General features: G+C 38.8%; 1 protein-coding gene across 2 annotated transcripts in view; it reads left to right on the top strand.

The window, feature by feature from the left end:
• agmo (alkylglycerol monooxygenase) overlaps positions 1-18369 on the top strand; it is a 47254-nt gene that overhangs the window by 9720 nt on the left and 19165 nt on the right. For both annotated transcript variants that reach the window (XM_005739251.1, XM_005739252.1), the window contains exons 4-10: positions 8140-8243; positions 9520-9615; positions 12815-12881; positions 13070-13135; positions 14971-15050; positions 15454-15588; positions 17666-17782. In XM_005739251.1, the coding sequence (XP_005739308.1) occupies positions 8140-8243; positions 9520-9615; positions 12815-12881; positions 13070-13135; positions 14971-15050; positions 15454-15588; positions 17666-17782 (665 nt within the window). The remainder of the gene's footprint in view (positions 1-8139; positions 8244-9519; positions 9616-12814; positions 12882-13069; positions 13136-14970; positions 15051-15453; positions 15589-17665; positions 17783-18369) is intronic.

An 18369-nucleotide genomic window follows, 5' to 3' on the forward strand; every position in this document is an offset into this window, starting at 1 on the left:
GCTAACTCCCGATATCAGTATTTGCTTGATCACATTGCTAATACCAGAATTTTCACGAATCATTGCTGTAACTTTACTTGGTATTGCTTGGTAATGTTTATCTATCTTTTCATGAAAGAAAAGATGTAAGTGTTCAATTGCTGACAGATTTCCAGAAAATTTAACTCCTCTGGCCTCTGAAATAATATGACCCTTGGTAAACATTTAGCCGCTAGTTTATCTATTAGCAGCCATAGAAGCCACCTTCTATAAACGCATTGATTCAATAACCTGATGACTGACAAGAATAGAAAACAGATTCCCATTTTAACCCCGCGCTTTTTTTGGGTTCCTTCTCCCCACAGTTCTTTCAGCAGCAGACGCACTATATATGTTAAAAACGCTGCTATTATGAACCAGCCTGAACGCAGATGGTTTTGGGTGAGCAGCAGGCCAGCTTGATTCAGATGCGGCCATGTTGTTGACAGCACTGTTGATTCTGTTTATTCTAACCTCATATCGCGAGTGCCACTAATAGCAGCTCTGCTCTTGGGCAGCATCTATATCCAGGCATGCCTGCCAGAGTAAAGCCATTAATCAGCTAGTCAGCTGTCTGTACTCTGATTATATGTGAGGTAATGGAGTTATGCTGCAGTTGTCTCACCACAGTAACTGCTGCTGCTCACAGAGCTCAGAAACACCAGAGCATCACTTAAAGGTCCTGTGAGATGGTATCATTACTTCCACAAAGTGATGTATTTTGAGACAAGGGCAGTTTAATCTGATTTTAACAGCACAGAACTGGAATTGGTAAACACTGTATGTTGGCATTTTTAACTGGATTTTTTTTTTTTTTTTAAATACTGGCTAGTGCATTTCTAGATTAAAGTAGTTTTGGATTATTCATGATACAAGCTGGAACAGAAATATGATAAGAAGTGGCACTCAAAATTCAGTTGTATATGTTGTAATCCTTATAAAGTAGTGCACTTTACATTTATCCATGATAAAGCAAAGGAACTAAACTATATAAAGTGGACACAGGATTATTTATCTTCTACTTTCGGTGACAATTAGATAGGAGTACTTTAAAAAAATTTTGGTTAATCAATTTTAATGTTTGCGCACGTAATATTAACCCTGTTAATCATTACTTTTGGTTCAGAGAGGACCATTATAGTTAAAGATGTTTATTTACCTCCTTATACTGTATTTGTCATTATGCCTCTAATGTGGGCCCTCTCTGACTTTCTCTGCATGCACAGTAGATCAGAAGCAGCAATATCCAGACAGTGGTGTTGTTTAGTTGGTCAGTGACAACAAATTGTTTTGGTCTGATGCAGCATAGGAGGAGGAGAAGCTGGGCAGAGGTAGGTTTCAACATGGATTGCGGTTTAGCAGCAAATATGATTCAGCTGCACCACTGCAGCTGATACTATGTGACATTTTCCAGTGTCACATATCAGCTGAGGCATCAGCTTGATGGCATTTTATTTTTTATTTTTTTTAAGCATACAAGTTAAAATGATTTAGAGTCAAGGAAATGGATGATTTATTAGTTCATACAGACAATTAAATTTAGCTGCAATCCCAGTAGATAACCTGAACTCAACTCGACAAACAAACCTAACTTTAACTTTCTGCTGGTGTGTCCAAACACCCGCTGTCATTCAGCCCTGCAGACAGCAGCAGTTGTTGAGACAAACAGATGTGCTTATCACTGTCCTCCATCCCAAAGGAGAGCTGGGCGGTGTGGATGTTGTTTAAAGAGAAGCACCTTCTGGCTGTGGGGCAAGGTTGAGAGGGTCTGGGCCTTGAAAAGGCCCCCAGGCAGCCAGGTCTTCATAAATCTTTATTCTGACAGCAAGTTCCTGGCCTAGTGCAGGTTGCAGGGCCAACAGAAGAATCTGGACTCCTGCTTGGTTTGCTGGTTCTGTCTGTACAGTTTGGTCAGGATGTGGGAGTCTCACTCACGCAAGCAGAACAGAGCAAGTGAAAGACCTCATGGGAGGTAAAGATAACATCAACAGTGATCTATAGGCCTCTTTGCTCATACTGTCTGCTCTGTGTGCGTTGAGAGGGAAAGAACTGTAGAATGAGACCAAGAAAAACTGGTCTGATTGAACCTACACATCACAAAGAGATAATATCCACAGTGCCTGTATGTACAGCTTTAACCAAAGTGTGGAAAAGAAGTGTGTGTTATGATCACTGAGAGGGTCGCTGAGCTCAGCAGAGGCCAGAGTCAGGCTGTCTGCTGCCCTCGTGTGCTCTGCTCGCTGCATGGACAGACTTCCCTCTGTCAACAGTTTTGACAGAAGAGGTGATTTCAGCTGCATACAAAGCTGAGGACAAACTTCCACTGAGTGGAGAGATGAAGTGTGAATGTGAAAAATGAATATGAGGATAGATTAGTAAAACTTTTTTTTTAACTTTTGAATTTTAGCCAAACCTGCATTTTTACGTAGGATTTTCTCATTTCCTGTTAAATTTTTCACTATTACTACATTGCTTGTTCTTGAGTGGTAAGACATTACTTCAGCAATTATTGTTTTTATTTGATTTGCTGGATATAGTCTTTTTATGTAACATTTAAAATGAAAAATAAAATCAAAGGCAGGAGTCTTTTTTTTTTTCTTTCTTTAAATGTCTCTCCTTTTCATGTGAATGGGGTCTGATTACCTGAAACATACACATGCAAAACAGTTATTGAAATTTCTCTTTAAACTTGGACATTATAAATGTCATTTAAACTCTTATTATATACTAAAAACTATAAATGGGTTCAACTGTAAATGTTTTTGTCTTTTCATCATATTATCATAACCCTGCTAGCTGAATAAAATGTAACTAAATATATCTGAACTCTGTATTTAATGGACAGTTTTACAAAGGAAACATATCAAATGCTGAAACCAAAATTAAATTTTTTATAATGTACTCAGTTTTAATTTGATGCCACCAAGGCATTTTAATGAAGCTGGGAAAGGTGTATGCTAAACAGTGTTTCACCACTTTTTAAACAGTTCAGTAAACCTCTGGGAACTGAAGAGGTGGATTCTGATGTTGGGTCTGCAACAGAAAGCAATAAAAGGGAGGGCAAAGAACTGGTGCTTTTGGATTTCAGCACACTGAAATAATGGACGTGGAAATATGATCAATTAAAGCACAATGTTGATATAACAAAATTAAACAGAAAATCAATTTTATTTCTCCTGTCACTTTCTTTGCATAGTTTTTACACCCTGTTTGTGAGAGCTGCAAGTGGGCCTGACCAGGGTTAGTGTGTTTACTTTAGAGTGTGTGACTGAACTGTGTGGACAGCATGAAGTATGGCAGAGATGGAGGAGGGTTGGCCGACCATCCCACTGAGCCCTGCGTTGCTGTTTGGGTTGGCACCCTATCCAAGAGTCCTCCAATCCAAACACTGGAGAGCTGTTCACAGCCCATTAGTCCTGTGATTGACAGGGCAGCCCACCACTCAGAGGGCTGCACATGATGGCTGAAGGATGTTGCTTATTACTGCCAAGTGTTTGTCTCTGCGGGTGATGATTTAGACATCTAATTGATGTAACTGTAAAAGCATTTTATATGGTTAAGAGTGTCAGTTTGGATCTACTCCTATGGTGATTATTTTTCTTTTATTTAGTCATATTTTCTTCTTATAGAAGCATCATTCAAGGTATAAATTGGCACTTGTAGGGGCTTGGTGGTGGCCTTGACTAGAGCTAAATTTATGGATCTCAATTGGACTTTGGCTCTTGTGTTTACATGACTCTGGTTATATAAACACTGCTCCTGACATGGTTTGGATAGATGTAAACAGGCCGTGTCAAAGTTTAACCTAGTCACATTACATGACTGATTATGATTTCATTATTATGGACCTTGATTACGTGCCAGATAATGATTCTAAAAAAAGTTATAACGTAGACGTCCTGCAATATCTCTTCAATTGAGCCCATGTACTGGGACAGTAAGTTTCTGCTGCTGCAGTGTTTAAAATGTTGCAGAACAAACTGTTCAAAAGATGAATGAAAAGGAAAAACATGAACATTTACAGTAAAGGGATTCTGTGGGTATTTTATCCTGGATGAACCCCCATTTTGTTGCAATTGACTCTAGGTTGTAACAAAAAAAGTGTGTCCACAATATTGAGTTTTAAGTGATTTATTTACAGGAGGAAAAGGAAATCAGTTGTGTGGTATGTGGTGAGTCTGTTCTTTAGCCTAGAAATCTCTCTTTTGTGAACAGAGAAGAACAAGAATAAATCTCCAGGTCACAAATGGTCCCCAGTGACGGCCAGCTGTTTGGGCTTCCTCTGCTCCTGCTCAGGGTCACATGACTTTAGAAGGCAAACTCTGCCATCACACTTTCTTTCCCAAATAAAATGACATGAGTGAGTGTTATTAAAATTGGCTTCATCACACACTGGATTGTTTATGACTTTGAGACCCTGACCCAGGGGAAAATTTCACTTCCTTTAATAATTTCCTAGTTCGAGACTTTCATCCTTAGCAATATTTGGTCTTTAGTGCCCGTTAGTTATTGCACTAATAGGTATAAATATGCCATAGTTGAAACCTTCTTTTTAGCATTTGCTTACCTATTAAACATCACATTTTGTGTTTCTATTCTCAGTCTGTTAGCAGGCTTCCATTAGCATGGCAGCAAAGAGCCCAAAATCCATTACCATTTTTAATCTTAAATCGTGAGTTGTTTAAATTAATAAACTTAAGTTAACTAATTAATCAAAAATCTTTTAGAAAAACATTTGAAAGTTCAAAAATGCCTTTATTCCAAGTGAGTCTTTTTTTGGAGGGGGGGGTGTTTTGTTGTTTTGTCTGGTTTAGTTTTAACGCATATGAACCATGTGCTGTGGCCATACTTATGTGGTAGCAGTGTCTTAGAAAAGAGGAGCGAGCTTCAGGAGAAAGTTGCAAGTTTTGCTTTATCTTTTAGTTTCTTTAGCTTTTCTGCTAGCGGCCACTTTTAAATATCTGCTAGTTTGGGTTCAAGACAGAGATCCCCTTTTTGATTTTTACGATTTGGCTTAAAACCCTTAATAAAGCTTAGTTGGAGTTGAACCAGGTGACCCTGAGCCATCTCTTAGTTGTGCTGCTATAGGTTCAGCCTACTCAGACTTCCAATGTACTGAACACTCATAAGCACACATAAGTGAAACTACGGTTGCATATCACAATCGTAACCTTTAAAAAAAAAAAAAAAAAAATGCTACGCTTTTATTACCCATCTATTTCACACCTGTGACAGTTGATTGTTTCTCCCTGAAACTGGTTCTGCTGGAGTGGGGGTGGGGGATACTACCACCCTATTTATACCAAGTGCCTTCACATAAGGGATTGTCTGGTTGTTGAGGTTGTTTTTGCTCTAATATTGTACGTTCTGACAATAAATAAAAACTAAATGAACTAAATAAGATTACAACTGCTTTTGGTACCTGCAGTTACACTGATATGCACTAGGGGTTAAACAGTTGAGCAAAGCAGTGGCACATTTAGGTTTCCCAAGTTTACTGGGGAACTGACAGTCACAAACATGTATCTCCTGTGGGTGTGGTAAAAAAAAGTGTCATAAATGTCCATCACCTGATTAGTATGCACTCATCCTTGTTGTTCCCTAGAAATCCTGATTTAAGGCTCACTGGAGGACAGATGGAAGGGCCGTCCACAGCATTTCTGTGCTCTTGCTGGGAACGTGGGCTCTGTGGCACTGGTTCTCACCATTAACGGGGCTTCCCTCCTGAATAGACCCTGCCAAACTATGCAGTGTCCCGCCGAGTCCAGAGATGAGGACATGGGCTTGCAGTGAAGCTTAGCTGTTCCAACTTCCTATCAATGACAACAAACATCAATCTTAGCCGCCCTTAGTCTTGAACCCCGCCAAGCATGACTCCAGTTAGAAGAAAAAAAGCAAGAGCTTCAGGCTGCTGGAATTGAACAAAGGCTGGCTTATCCTCTGAATATGTCTCTTAGCAGGACAGTTCATCTTTGAATACCCTATGGTTCAGAGCGGAAGAAATATCATAATTTTTGTGCTTGACTGTTGTAGTTCAGTCACTCTCCTTCCTTCTTCCTCTCCTCCCACACTTCTCTCCTCTGCCTCATCAGCAGATTTCAGTGGCACTTAGGTTTAATAAAGTTTGAAACAAAATCCAACCCTGTTGCTTCCATTTTGAGTCAATCCAAAATATGCCATTTAACACGATACATGACACTTCCAAAAACAGTCTGTGACATTTATTCTCACACCTGCTGAAGTCCAGCAATAACCCTGTTAAATATGAGTGGTGTGGACTTTTGCTCAGGAGCGGTAGCTTTCTGGTTGGTTTTCTGAAACTGAATTCTGCCTCACTGTCACTGATTAGAAATGTGTTAGAACAGATCACCATGCTCCTCCGCTCTCTTACCACTCACCTTAGGTTTTCAGCAGTTTGTTTGTTCAGGTGCAGAGACCCGCGACCCATTTTTGTTTCACGACTGCTGGCTTTAATACAACTCACAGATTTGTGAAATGGAGAGGAAGGAAGAGTTAAACTTGTCAACATTATATATTTGTAATTTTCTTTTGTTTTTTCTATAAAGCTGTTCATAAACCATTGTCCTCAAAGTGTCTCTTCCTGTGTGGTGTCCTTCCATTAACAGTGTTCTAATTGGTTTGTACAGTGAACACATGAACATCAATATCAGCAACCTGCAAAACGTGATGCTCTTGGGTTCTTGTTCACAGCTTTCATCTTTATATGGTGTTCTCATGTATGATCTGGTCCTTGGAAATCCTTATTAGGCTTCTGTAGCTTCTATGTAATGCTTATTCTTTAGTCATTTGTAAGCAAGACATTGCTAACACCAACCAATCCGTAAATGACAAGAGCAGATTTGTCAAATATTGATTTACAACTTTATGTATTGATGGGTAATTTTACAACCCGTATTTTTAATTTCACTTGGACATGTTAGTATGGAAGTTCTTGTAATTATTATTTTATTTTTATTAAGCCTGGACTGTGATTGATTTTGCTCTTGTCTACAACTGAGATGTGAAAAGAACCTTTTACCCTCCTTCACTTCAGGGGTGGTCATGAAGTGGTTGACAAAGTTGCCTGACAACAAGGTTCCTGATTTGAGTTTTCTATTCTGTGTGAAGGTTGCATTGTAGCCACACTAGGGGCATGCTCAGGTTAATTGCTGCTCTAATTTGGCCATCTGCGTCAGCTGTGACAGGTTTCAGGCTGTGAAAGTCTTAGATGAAGATTGACTAATCAAATGTAGTCAATGTTGAAGTCCTAGGAATTCCAAAGAGTTGGCGAACCTAGACAGAAAAGATATGGGCATGTCTTGATGAGACAACATTTAGATGAATGAATAATAATAATAATAATAAAACAATATAAAGTGCCGTTTGAGCCAATTCTAAGCGTAGGTTATTTAATTTTCAACCACCCAATTGTGACCACATTCACACATCCTAATGCCTAATTTAACTCAAATGTAATCGCATTACACAGCAAGGCTGCCATATGAAACTCAAACCTAATTTAATCGCTGGGGCTTTTACTATAAGGAATATATTACCATATATAGTCTGCATATAGGGTTATGTGGTTCTGAAGTATTTGAAGGTTACTATTCTCCTTGTACAGCAGCAGAAGCCAAAGTAGCCAGGAGGTGCCAAAAAGCACAGACCAGACGGGGTGGTCCGGAAACGATCTGGAGATCCAGTGAAACTTAACAAGCATGTTCCCTTTGGATGTTAAAATGAAGTGTAACACAGATATTAATGTAGCAAGTATCACAACACAGCAGAGGAATGTAAACTGGAGCACTGGGACATCAAGCTGGACGCTAACCAGCTGCAGCCAAATACCCCCATAGTCATAATAGCCTGAAATCCCTACCCCCTTATGACCAGCAAGGCTCAGGTCTCAGGTTTTCTTCACAGCTGGCCAGAAGCAAGGTTAAAATGGCTCCTCCTGGGGATAAAAGTGTATAGTTGCTTATTTGGGGATTGGGCAGGGTTTGATTGGCATAAATCATTTGTTATACTGAGAGGCTTTAAGGCTAGTGCATGAATTGTATATAGAGGGCTACATGGCTGCTGTCTAATCTTTAACAATGTGTGTGTATGATTGCTCTTCAGAGGTTGCTGTCCTTTGGGCTGCTCACCAGGTTCATCACAGTTCAGAGTACTACAACCTTACCACTGCCCTCAGACAATCTGTCACCCAGCCGTTTACCTCATGGGTAAGACAATATTCATTATTTTAAAGGATGTGCTGGGTTGTCATTAATTGAACTCACTTTCCCTTCTTAGTAGTAGTTTCACTGCTTAATTTATTTTTTAATGAAATTAAATAATTCATTCAAATAATATTTTTAAAATATCTTTAAAACATCTTTTAAAGGATGTTTCAAGTGATAGCCTTTGTTTTAAACACACAGATTTTTTTTTTTCTAATAGAACAACATGATTGCATTCAAACATAAGTTACAGTATTAGACAGTTGTAATTTGAAAAACGAGATTCGGCTAACTACAGTAACTAGCTATCTCCAAAGAGTCTCTCATTCCACAGTCAAACTCCAAGTCCACTGTAGCAGACTGCATCTTTTACTGCTTGTGGTGTAGAAACCTGCTCTGAGCTGGAGGGCCACTCTAAACAGAACCTGTGCCAGGTGCAGACCTGTACAGCTGCAACGTAGAACATGGACTACCACCAGTGCCAGCAGTAGTTTTAGGTTGATGAGATGATGACTTCACTGAAGAGTCAGTTGATGTCATTGTGACATACGTTTTTAATTTAAGCCTGGGTGCATCAAGTGTCATTGCTAACAACAAGAATACAGTGTAATTTCATGGGAAACATTGGATGATGAACGACTGAAATATTGTCTGCATATCCAAAACTTGATGTTTTTTTTTATTTTATTTCTCTGCACCATGGAGCTGCCTCATTGTCCAAAAACAATGAAAAAGAAATCTAGTCACACTTTGGTACTAGATAACTTGATTCTTCTGATCACAGTGGACTTGGAGTTTGACTCGTTTACTCAAGTGCAATCCAACGGCTGTAAAGACTCTTGACCACCAAATCTGCCCAAAATATGTCCCTAACAAATGGACTCCTAATATATAACTTCTAATATAAAACACTTTGAGGCAATTGACTATTGGGATTTGGCGCTACATTTAAAAATTAAAATAAATGACAATAGATGGAACAGAAATATTAATTTAAAGTGTTTCACTTAAATCTTTGAAAGCTTCAAGACTCAAATCTCTGACTGTGGAAAGAGTTTTATTCAGTTTTGAATAATAAACACTTAAACCTACAGGACATTGTTACCTGGATTGTTTTACTTTTGTTTAACATAGTCAGTCAGGAAAATAATAAAAGCATCATTTAGCAAAAACAGGCTTATCGTTCCCCCTTATTGGAGCAATAAACCTGTGTTATTGGGACCCTGTCACATTGTACTCTGGTTCCATTAGATTTCTGTTGAAATCTTTCTTTCTTCAGGTTTTCTATTTGCCGATGGCTCTGGCTGTACCTCCATCCATATTCGCTGTTCACATACAATTAAACCTGCTCTACCAGTTCTGGATTCATACTGAGGTAAATGTCAAACAGGCTCATTCAACAGTGTATGTGTTTTGTTTTTTTTTCTGTGGAAAAATACCAAAACAAGGACCTGATTTTAATACTAACCCACGGTAGTTTTCCATATTCTTTGCTTACGTTTTCACTAGGTGTGTATTTATAAGAGATTTGGTGTCAGTATATTATAAATATGACACTGTTTCTGTTTAAAGGTTTGGAATGGCATTTTCCTATAAAAACGACTCACTTGTTATGTTTTTATGCATATATATTTTTCCCTTAAACTGAATCTAAATCATTACAGACTCTGGATGTATGTCATCATCAAACTGCATTTCCTGCCTGGTTGAGTGGTTGCTTGTAGGTTAATAGTCATTTTTCATGGAAGATCTAGAGTTGTCTGCAAACACCTGCTACCTACTTTCTGAGGAGTAGTGAAACTTAAAAAAGTGAAACATTCCCAAAAAGGAGAACGTTTGCCTTCAGAGTTAAAGTTGCAATATTTTTAAATTGTTTTGTTTGCAGCTGTAAGAACAACTGTTACCTTGAAGCTAAATATTTTAGTACATATGTAAGAATTCCTTTTCTAACAATAACAAAATTTCAATGAGGTACAATTAAGTGCTGAAATGAAACGTTTTTGCATGTTATATTTGGTTCTACAACAGATTCTAAATGCCTTCAGGCATTTTTGAGCAGTTATTTAGAAGCATTATCTAAATAGACATTAAGTGGTCACCTGGCTATAGACATTGGATGTTGAGAACTGGCAGATAATCACCTTACTGTTGGGGAATTCTTCTGCAGATTTCAATTCAGGGTAGTTTTTCAAAGTTCTGTTTATCTATGGTGACATAATGTCTGGAAAAATGCTTATGTCAATTATTCAATGGCATAATTCAGTAACATGGCTGCAACTTCATTGTTTAGTCAAAGAGGTATTATACCTCTATGATGCAATTATAAAATATTTTCAGGCAGCATGTAGCACTACAAGATTAGTATTACCTGAATTAATGTGGTTGTTGTTTAAAGAATCAATAGGAACAAAAAATTTGTAAAGTTGTCTGTCTCTCTGTGCCAGTGCTAATCTGTCTGTTAAGCCAGACTTTTGTGGACTCCATGTTGCAGTGGAGCCTGTATTCAATAAAAAATAATGAGATTTTATGAAATATTCCAAACAGAAGCATGACCATTCTGTCTGCCTTTTAAAGTGACTGAGAGTATCACTTTTACAATCCCCACAATCGTTAGAGGGAATGAATGGATTTGGAACGCCCTCGATCTTTTAGTGCGCTATTAGTGAGAACAGTCGTAATAGTCACAATTTTCTGAGGGATGTAATTTATGCCTTCTGTTTTTTTTTTTTTGATGTCATAGAATTTACTGGCTCACTATTCGCTGCAGCTTCAGAGCTGGAGTGAAGTGGTGGAGACCCCTTTCATTCAAGATAAAACTCTCACGCTCGGCTGCCAGGCGCAGCCATTATGTGGAAATAATGAATCGCAGAGAAATTCTGTCCAACCACGCACATTTCTCCGTCTGTCATACTGATGTGATCCATCGAAGAGAAACATGAACTGTGTGAAATATGCTCAGTGTGACCTCTTTAATCTATAATGACTCACGGAGGAATCAGTTTGGTACCTTCCAACAAGAAATGAATAAGAAAATGTATTCCTGATGGTTTAAACCTCATGGGTGTTGGACTAGACTGTGTGTGTGTGACAATGTCTTTAACCATTGTCAGGAGTTTTCTGCTATTGCCACAAAGTCTTTTTTCCAACACTGTAGTTGTTGTACTAACATCACCATAAATAATATTATTTATTGGAGAAATTAACTCTTTTGAGTGTGTTAATCAGGGCAACAAATGTAATTATGGATGTTATGAATATTTGAAAGTGATTCTGACAGCTATAGTAAGGCTTCCAACAGCAATTTGCTGGAATATTTAACTTTTTTAGTACTAGTTTAGATTTAAAGTTGCCCAAATTATTTCCATCGGCCAGTCTTGGTAGCTGGGTATCGGCCCGCCAGGACCTCCGCTCCTGGCCGCCGCCTGGCTCACAATGCACCCGACCCCTATGGTACCTCCTGCGGGGTCTCTCTCTTAGAGATAGGGTGAGGAGTTCGGCAATTCAGGAGGGGCTCAGAGTAGAGCCGCTGCTCCTCCACGTTGAAAGGAGACAGTTGAGGTGGTTCGGGCATCTGAGAAGGATGCCTCCTGGGCGCGGTGTTCTGGGCATGTCCCACCGGGAGGAGGCCCTGGGGCAGACCCAGGACACGCTGGAGAGATTATATCTCTCAGCTGGCCTGTGAAGCCCTTGGTGTTCCCCCGGACAAGCTCTAGGAAGTGACTGGGGAGAGGGCGGCCTGGGCTTCTCTGCTTAGGCTGCTGCCACCGGAACACAGCCCCGGATAAGCGGAAGAAGATGGATGGATGGATGGATGGATATTTCCATTGGTCAGAGAAATGGTTTTGTTAATGCAACTCTTGCCAATTGAAACACTAGGGCAACAGTTTTATTCAAATTCAAATAAAGTTTCATCATTCCACTATTTAATGTTTGTTTCTTAAGCATCCACAGTTTTCAAGAAAATTCATTGTGATCATTGACAGTTTTCTTTGTGGTAGCTACATGAATACTTCTGTGCTGCCACCATCAGACCAGTTATACCAGTTGCCTTCACTTACAGTACTGTAGCATTCCTGCTCTCCAGAAGATGAAACTTCGTGAGTTTACCCACTGCAGCAAAAGGGTTTTCTGTCCACTTCATTCCAAGCAGAATTGTTATTGCATGTAAAGTAATATATATTTGGTACTATTGCTCTGTTTTGGGACCCCCTGCGCCCTTCAACATACACACAGGTGTTAATGACTGCAGACATTACATTGAGATGTCTGAATGGGACCAGATGGAAGAAGAGTGATTATTCTAGTGTTTCGACAAACAGGCAGTTGGACTAGTGGCAATAACAGCAACAACTGTTTCATTCTGGTTTCTCTGGGAGATGGAAAATAATAAGTTAGGGTTACTGTCTGAATTTTGTCTTTACTGGAGCATAAACGAAGCAAAAAGGACAAAAAGAAATTAAACACTTCAATGCTGTCACTAGGAAACCAAGTAAAGACAGTTTATTTGTATTTTAATTTGTATAAGGAAAATGAAACTTTATTACTTTAAAGTTGATTTTATATCTTTCTTCCAGTTAATCAGAGACCTTGGACCTCTGGAGTGGATCTTGAACACTCCAAAACACCACAGAGTTCATCATGGTAAGAGGACGGTAATTTTATCCAACCTTACGTTGTTTACATCAAACATTGCATAAGGACTGAAAGATTGAATGAGTAGACATGTTGGAGATGTTTTATGGATCAGAGTTAATTCTGAAAATGTTTATATCTATCTATCTATCTTGTGAATAAGTAATACAGCAACCTCACGAATGTAAACTCAACAGGGCGGAACCTTTATTGCATTGACAAGAACTATGGTGGTATTCTGATTATTTGGGACAGATTATTTGGTAAGTAATTTGTATTTGCTTCTTATTGTTTTTCTTTTGAATGCAAGTGAATGTACTTTATTTATGACAGTGTAACTTTTAGTCTGTGATGGCATTTGTAGAGTGTGACAGCTGGATCACCACTGAGTTGTATCAACATTTGTATCTGTTCTAAAATAATAAAATTCCTACAATGGGATTCATTCTTAATGCCACCAGTGCTGCCCCCCACATCTGTTTTGTGCAAAAGGCAAATGGTTCTTCTTGCACTGACTATACCATTTATAGCTGCTGTTGACATGCATTATTTTTAGCCACACAGACCTCAAATACACAAAACTGCATAGTAACCCTTGCACGGGAAACTGTATTTCTATAGATTTTTTCTAAAATTTGAAATCGGAACTTTCCCTTCAAAGATTCAAAGCATTCAGGTGAAATACTTTAATTATGATTACATTTCTGTATGATGGACTTTCTGTACCATGAAAGTCTTCCAGGTGTTGTTAGTTTCTCCTGTCTGTGATGATCTTGATTACTTGAGTTCAGAACAACTGAAATTCTTTGGTTTATGAAGATATTTTAACTCTCACCTGATTTTCTTTAGTTTCAAAAACTATTGGAGACCCCTATTGAGGTTGTCCCTTTGGAGGTGGTCCTGAGAGTGATTGTGAGTCTACACGAGTGAGGCTGTGAACCCAGGCATGGGTCATTATGCTCACAGGAGTAAAGATGTGGAGTCTGAGACATTGCCATGTCACACGGCCATAAAAGTTAAGGTCATCTGGTTCAAGGTTTGAGTGGGGGTTGAAATGCCTGCAAAGGGATGTCAAGACTGTGACTTATAGGTGGGGAATATTTGGTGTCGTATGCTTCAATTTGGTGATGATGGCTCACAGTAGAAATAGATGGCCTCCTCTCAAATTGTTGTCATTGTCCAAAATATGAATATTCAGAGGCACTCCTTTGAGGATACGAAGTGTATCCGTACGTCTGCGGCTGACAGTCCACTATGAATGAAATACCTGGGACTCCATCAGTTTTTAGAACCAAAGAAACATCACAGATGAGAAGTGAAACCTCTTCATGAACTTGAAAAGAAATCCTGTTCCTTTCAACTCAAATGCTTAAGACTACCGTGGCCTACATAACTGAGAACATGCAGACATACCTGTGATGCTTGGGCTTGAAAAATTAAGGTATCACCCAATACTACAGTGATGAAAATAAAACAGTTTGCCACAAATGTCTGTGCAGGGTATCTGTTTAAATCATGAGAAACACACTTCTCTGTAGTTGATGGTGGTTTTATAGATGTTGAATAGATGTTCCTGGTGTTTTTATAGTACCTTATTGTTTTTAGGGTATATGTTCAAAGAAAAGTCAGTTTATGCAAAGGATACTGACTCAAAGGAGCGTTTCTACATTCCCTTAGTAGCATTTTCACTGTTAAACTGGAGGCCGAATTAACCTTTGTTAACCATTGTCTGTCACTAACCCTCTCAGAGTTTTAGCATCTTTTAGTTCATTTTCGTTTTACACTTCAGTTTTATTGTCTTGGTCAAGTGAACAACAGATAAAATCAATGAAAAGCTGGTGAACGTGGAGCATTTAGCAGCTGGGTGGAGGGACAAATAGCTTAAAGATGAAGAAAATGCTAATAACAATAGAAACATGTGATTCATTTCATGTTTGTCTTTCTGGTGACACATTTTCTTTGTTGGATATTTAAACATCTTAAACTTTTAAACCTTAATGTATTACCTCAGGTTTTAAGAATAAATAACAGGAATAGAAGTTTGAGTCATTTATTCACATCATTTTGTTTTGCACACCGCTATTCATACCATCCCCAGGTACCTTTGCTCAAGAAGCCGACCAAGTCGTGTACGGCCTGGTTTTCCCCATCAAAAGATTTGAAATCCTCTATGTGCAGGTTAGTCTCATCTTTCATCATTGATGTGGCTACCACAAGTTGGCGATTGGTCAAGCAGCTCACCTCCATCTGGGTATAAACACCTTTGGTAGATGAGGTGTGAGCTCATGTTTCCCTCACTGGCCGAGTGGCCATTTTGTAACCATAACATTATGACTCTACTCTAAACAAACTGCCCAGTTGAGGTGAAAGAGGCCAATAAAATGTAATGCCAGGTGGATGTTATGATTATTTTTGCTGCCATCACTGTTGGCAGAGCACTGCATGAGCAATGTTCTGCCCAAAGAAAATAGAAACATTCATTCTAGGATTATTGCTGTTCCTTTGTTAGCATTCATCAGTTAAATGTAGTGTTTGATTATGTATTAATGTCTAATTTGGTTGTATTTTTTTCCCCTTTTAGTTGCATTACTACTTGTATTTGTGGAAGAAATCCAAAACCTACAAAACTATCAGCAACAAACTGTCAACTTTCCTCAACGGTCCAAGTTGGAAACCTGGTAAACGTCGGCTGGGTGACCACAATGACAATCCAAAGGTTTGCATCATTTCTAAGGACAAAATGCCCTCATGCTTCATTACCCATCATTTTGACAGACACAACACACAGGCCTAAATGACTCAGAGCATTCCTTATTGAAGGACTCGTATATTCTGCCAGTTTTACAAGAAACTGCCACATCAAATAAAAGCTGCAAAGCCTTTGTAGAGGCGACACAATAAGTTTAGTTTCACTGTCTTTAAACACAGTCTGCGTGAATAAAACCACTTGCAGTTTAGCGTAAATGTGCATGTGTGTGCGTGACTTTGTGTGTATGCAGAAAGAAATACAGGCTCCAGCTGAATGCCCCGGTGGTTAACTTTGAAATAACGCTGATGGTGTCGCATATTTAGTTCCCTCATGCTTCAGACTGCAAAAAAAAAAAAAAGTCCCCTTTGACTTTACGATTAAATTGGCTCTTTAAACCCAGCAGGGTAATTCTAAACATGGTCAGAGCTGGAACTTAACTGAAATATCTTGAAAGGCTTTATGTAGGCGGCTACTTCTTGATATCTGCTGGTGAAGGAAAGAGGAAAAAGAGGGGAGTGAAAGAGGAAAAAGGGTTCAACGTGTTTCAACTCTGAGAATAAGCAGAGCAGCAGACTGGAATATCTACAGGGTTGGGGATGGGATTTTGAGGGGGAACCCACATGTGATGGTTTGGTTCCTCAAAATCCTGGGAAACCCCCTGAATGAGAAACAGACATCGCTGATTGGCCAGTTATTTTTCATTCCCATAAAGTCCTCAGGGCTTAATTACTTATTGTCTTGGACAGAAGGGAAAAACAGGTCAAATGACTCAGGGAATTCTTACAGAAGGACTCAGATATTCCTCAGTGTTTAAGGGAAACCGCTGCACCCAATAAATCCTGGATGACTTTGTAAATGGAAAACAACAAGCTAATTTTCACCAGTTCTGAAATTCCACTAGTAGGATGCTAAAGTAAGAAAATGTCTTTTTGAAGAAAGGCACATTGGGTGGGTTTACAAGTTTGTTTGTTTTTTTTAAATTAAAGTTTAGCATCTTTTCCTCATCTTTATCATACCCTTTTGTTTTTTCACCACCAGCATGCAGTGTTTATACATGGCATATTCTCAGAGTTAGCCACTGGGTGCAATTGCATTCTACAAATGGCATTTTCTTTGTTTCTGTCATTACTGGTAGAGAATAATTTTGTCATGCATGACTCAGATGATTTGCTGGAAATGATTCATGCACATATCTGAACATGCTGCAAAATGGTGACATGCATTTAGAGAAGAAAGTTTGGTGGTTGCAGACGGTTTCCTTTAATCCAGTCTGTTAACCTAATATGAGACGACTGGACCGCTTAGCTCGTTATTTGTTCAACAGAACAGTGAAAAGAGTCTGTTGTTGTTTATGTTCTGTTGCATGTCATAGTACCCTTAAAGTCGTCTTTTTCTTTGTCCAATGGGAGCTATGTGTATCATTTTAAGGCAAACTAGCGTGAGGTGTAGCAAATAATAAAACCTATATTGACCTAACACCCTACATCTAATGTTATTAAAAATTAGCATAGCATTGCTGTCAGTACCTGTGTGTCAAATGTTAAGGAACATGCCTCAAATGCCCAAGCATGCAGTTGTACAGGGGTACGTTGCTTGGGCATGGGTGACTATAACTGTGTTTGTGTAAACATAACATCTGAGAAAATTAATTTATTGATTATCAATCTGAAATTTGTAGACTATTGTGATAATGCCACAATCATAAAGCAGACATGTGTTGTTGTGTGTGTGGACGAAGAAGCCTGTGAATAGTCTTGGTGCATTTTCTATCATCATTTGAACTATTTTAACTATTCACAGGCTTCTGTGAATGTGGGGTAATGTGTCACTGGTTAATGGCTTCAGTTGTTTTTTGAGTCAGAAATAATAGCATACATGATGTTTTTAGAAGATTTTTTTGTACTAGTTTTGAATTCAATTGACAGCATGACATTAAAACTGTTACCATCAGGGTAAAATTAGTATTTAAGCCTTGTTGGCTGTGAGAAACTGTTCAAAAATATCAGGGTTCGGGGAATTAAACATGTTTATTTTCCATTCGCAGGTTACCGGAAAGGAAGTGCCTCATAATCCCAGCTGGTCACTGCCTGTACAAATTTATGCAGTCATACATTTCCTTTTGGTGCTGAAGACTTACCATGATTTGTTTGAAAACAAGATGGTATGTATTTGTCACATTAGACAAAGTGATTGTTATTAAACTTTATTTGGAGGGTGACACTTCAGCTCCCTTCATTGAGTTCTTTAAATTCCCTTTTTTTTAGTTGGATTTGTCAGATATATAGGATTAAATCTGGGGTAGTTTAGTCTAGACTAACTATTGATATGTTTAGGCTACTGTAATCCCTCAAAGTATGACAAGGTGGTCCAGAGTTCCCAATTTAAGACTGAGTTTACGTGTTTGTTTTCCAACACTGATTCATCCAGTTATCCAGTTTGTTGTGGCTGGTCCATAATGGAGCAGAGTCCTCTACTTAGCCAGCAGAAAAAGACTAGCTGTGTCTAACATCATGACAGAATGACGGATCAGCATTCCCCTTTAAAGCAACCTTGTCTATTATTTTCCACCCAACAAGCCAAAAGACCCCCTTCCTCCTCCTTCAGGAAAAAAAAGAAAGAAAAGAACCTCCCCAGCAGTTATCTTTGGAAGGATCCTTCCCCCAGGCACAGTTTTGGTTAGCCAGAAAGAGCTGTCACACCCAACCTCTTCAAACTCTAAATAAAATGCCCTGTCTTCTCCTCCTCCTC

Source organism: Pundamilia nyererei, unplaced genomic scaffold (genome assembly GCF_000239375.1).
Source record: "Pundamilia nyererei isolate P.nyererei 1_Seehausen unplaced genomic scaffold, PunNye1.0 scaffold00090, whole genome shotgun sequence".
Classification (NCBI taxonomy): Eukaryota; Metazoa; Chordata; class Actinopteri; order Cichliformes; family Cichlidae; genus Pundamilia; species Pundamilia nyererei.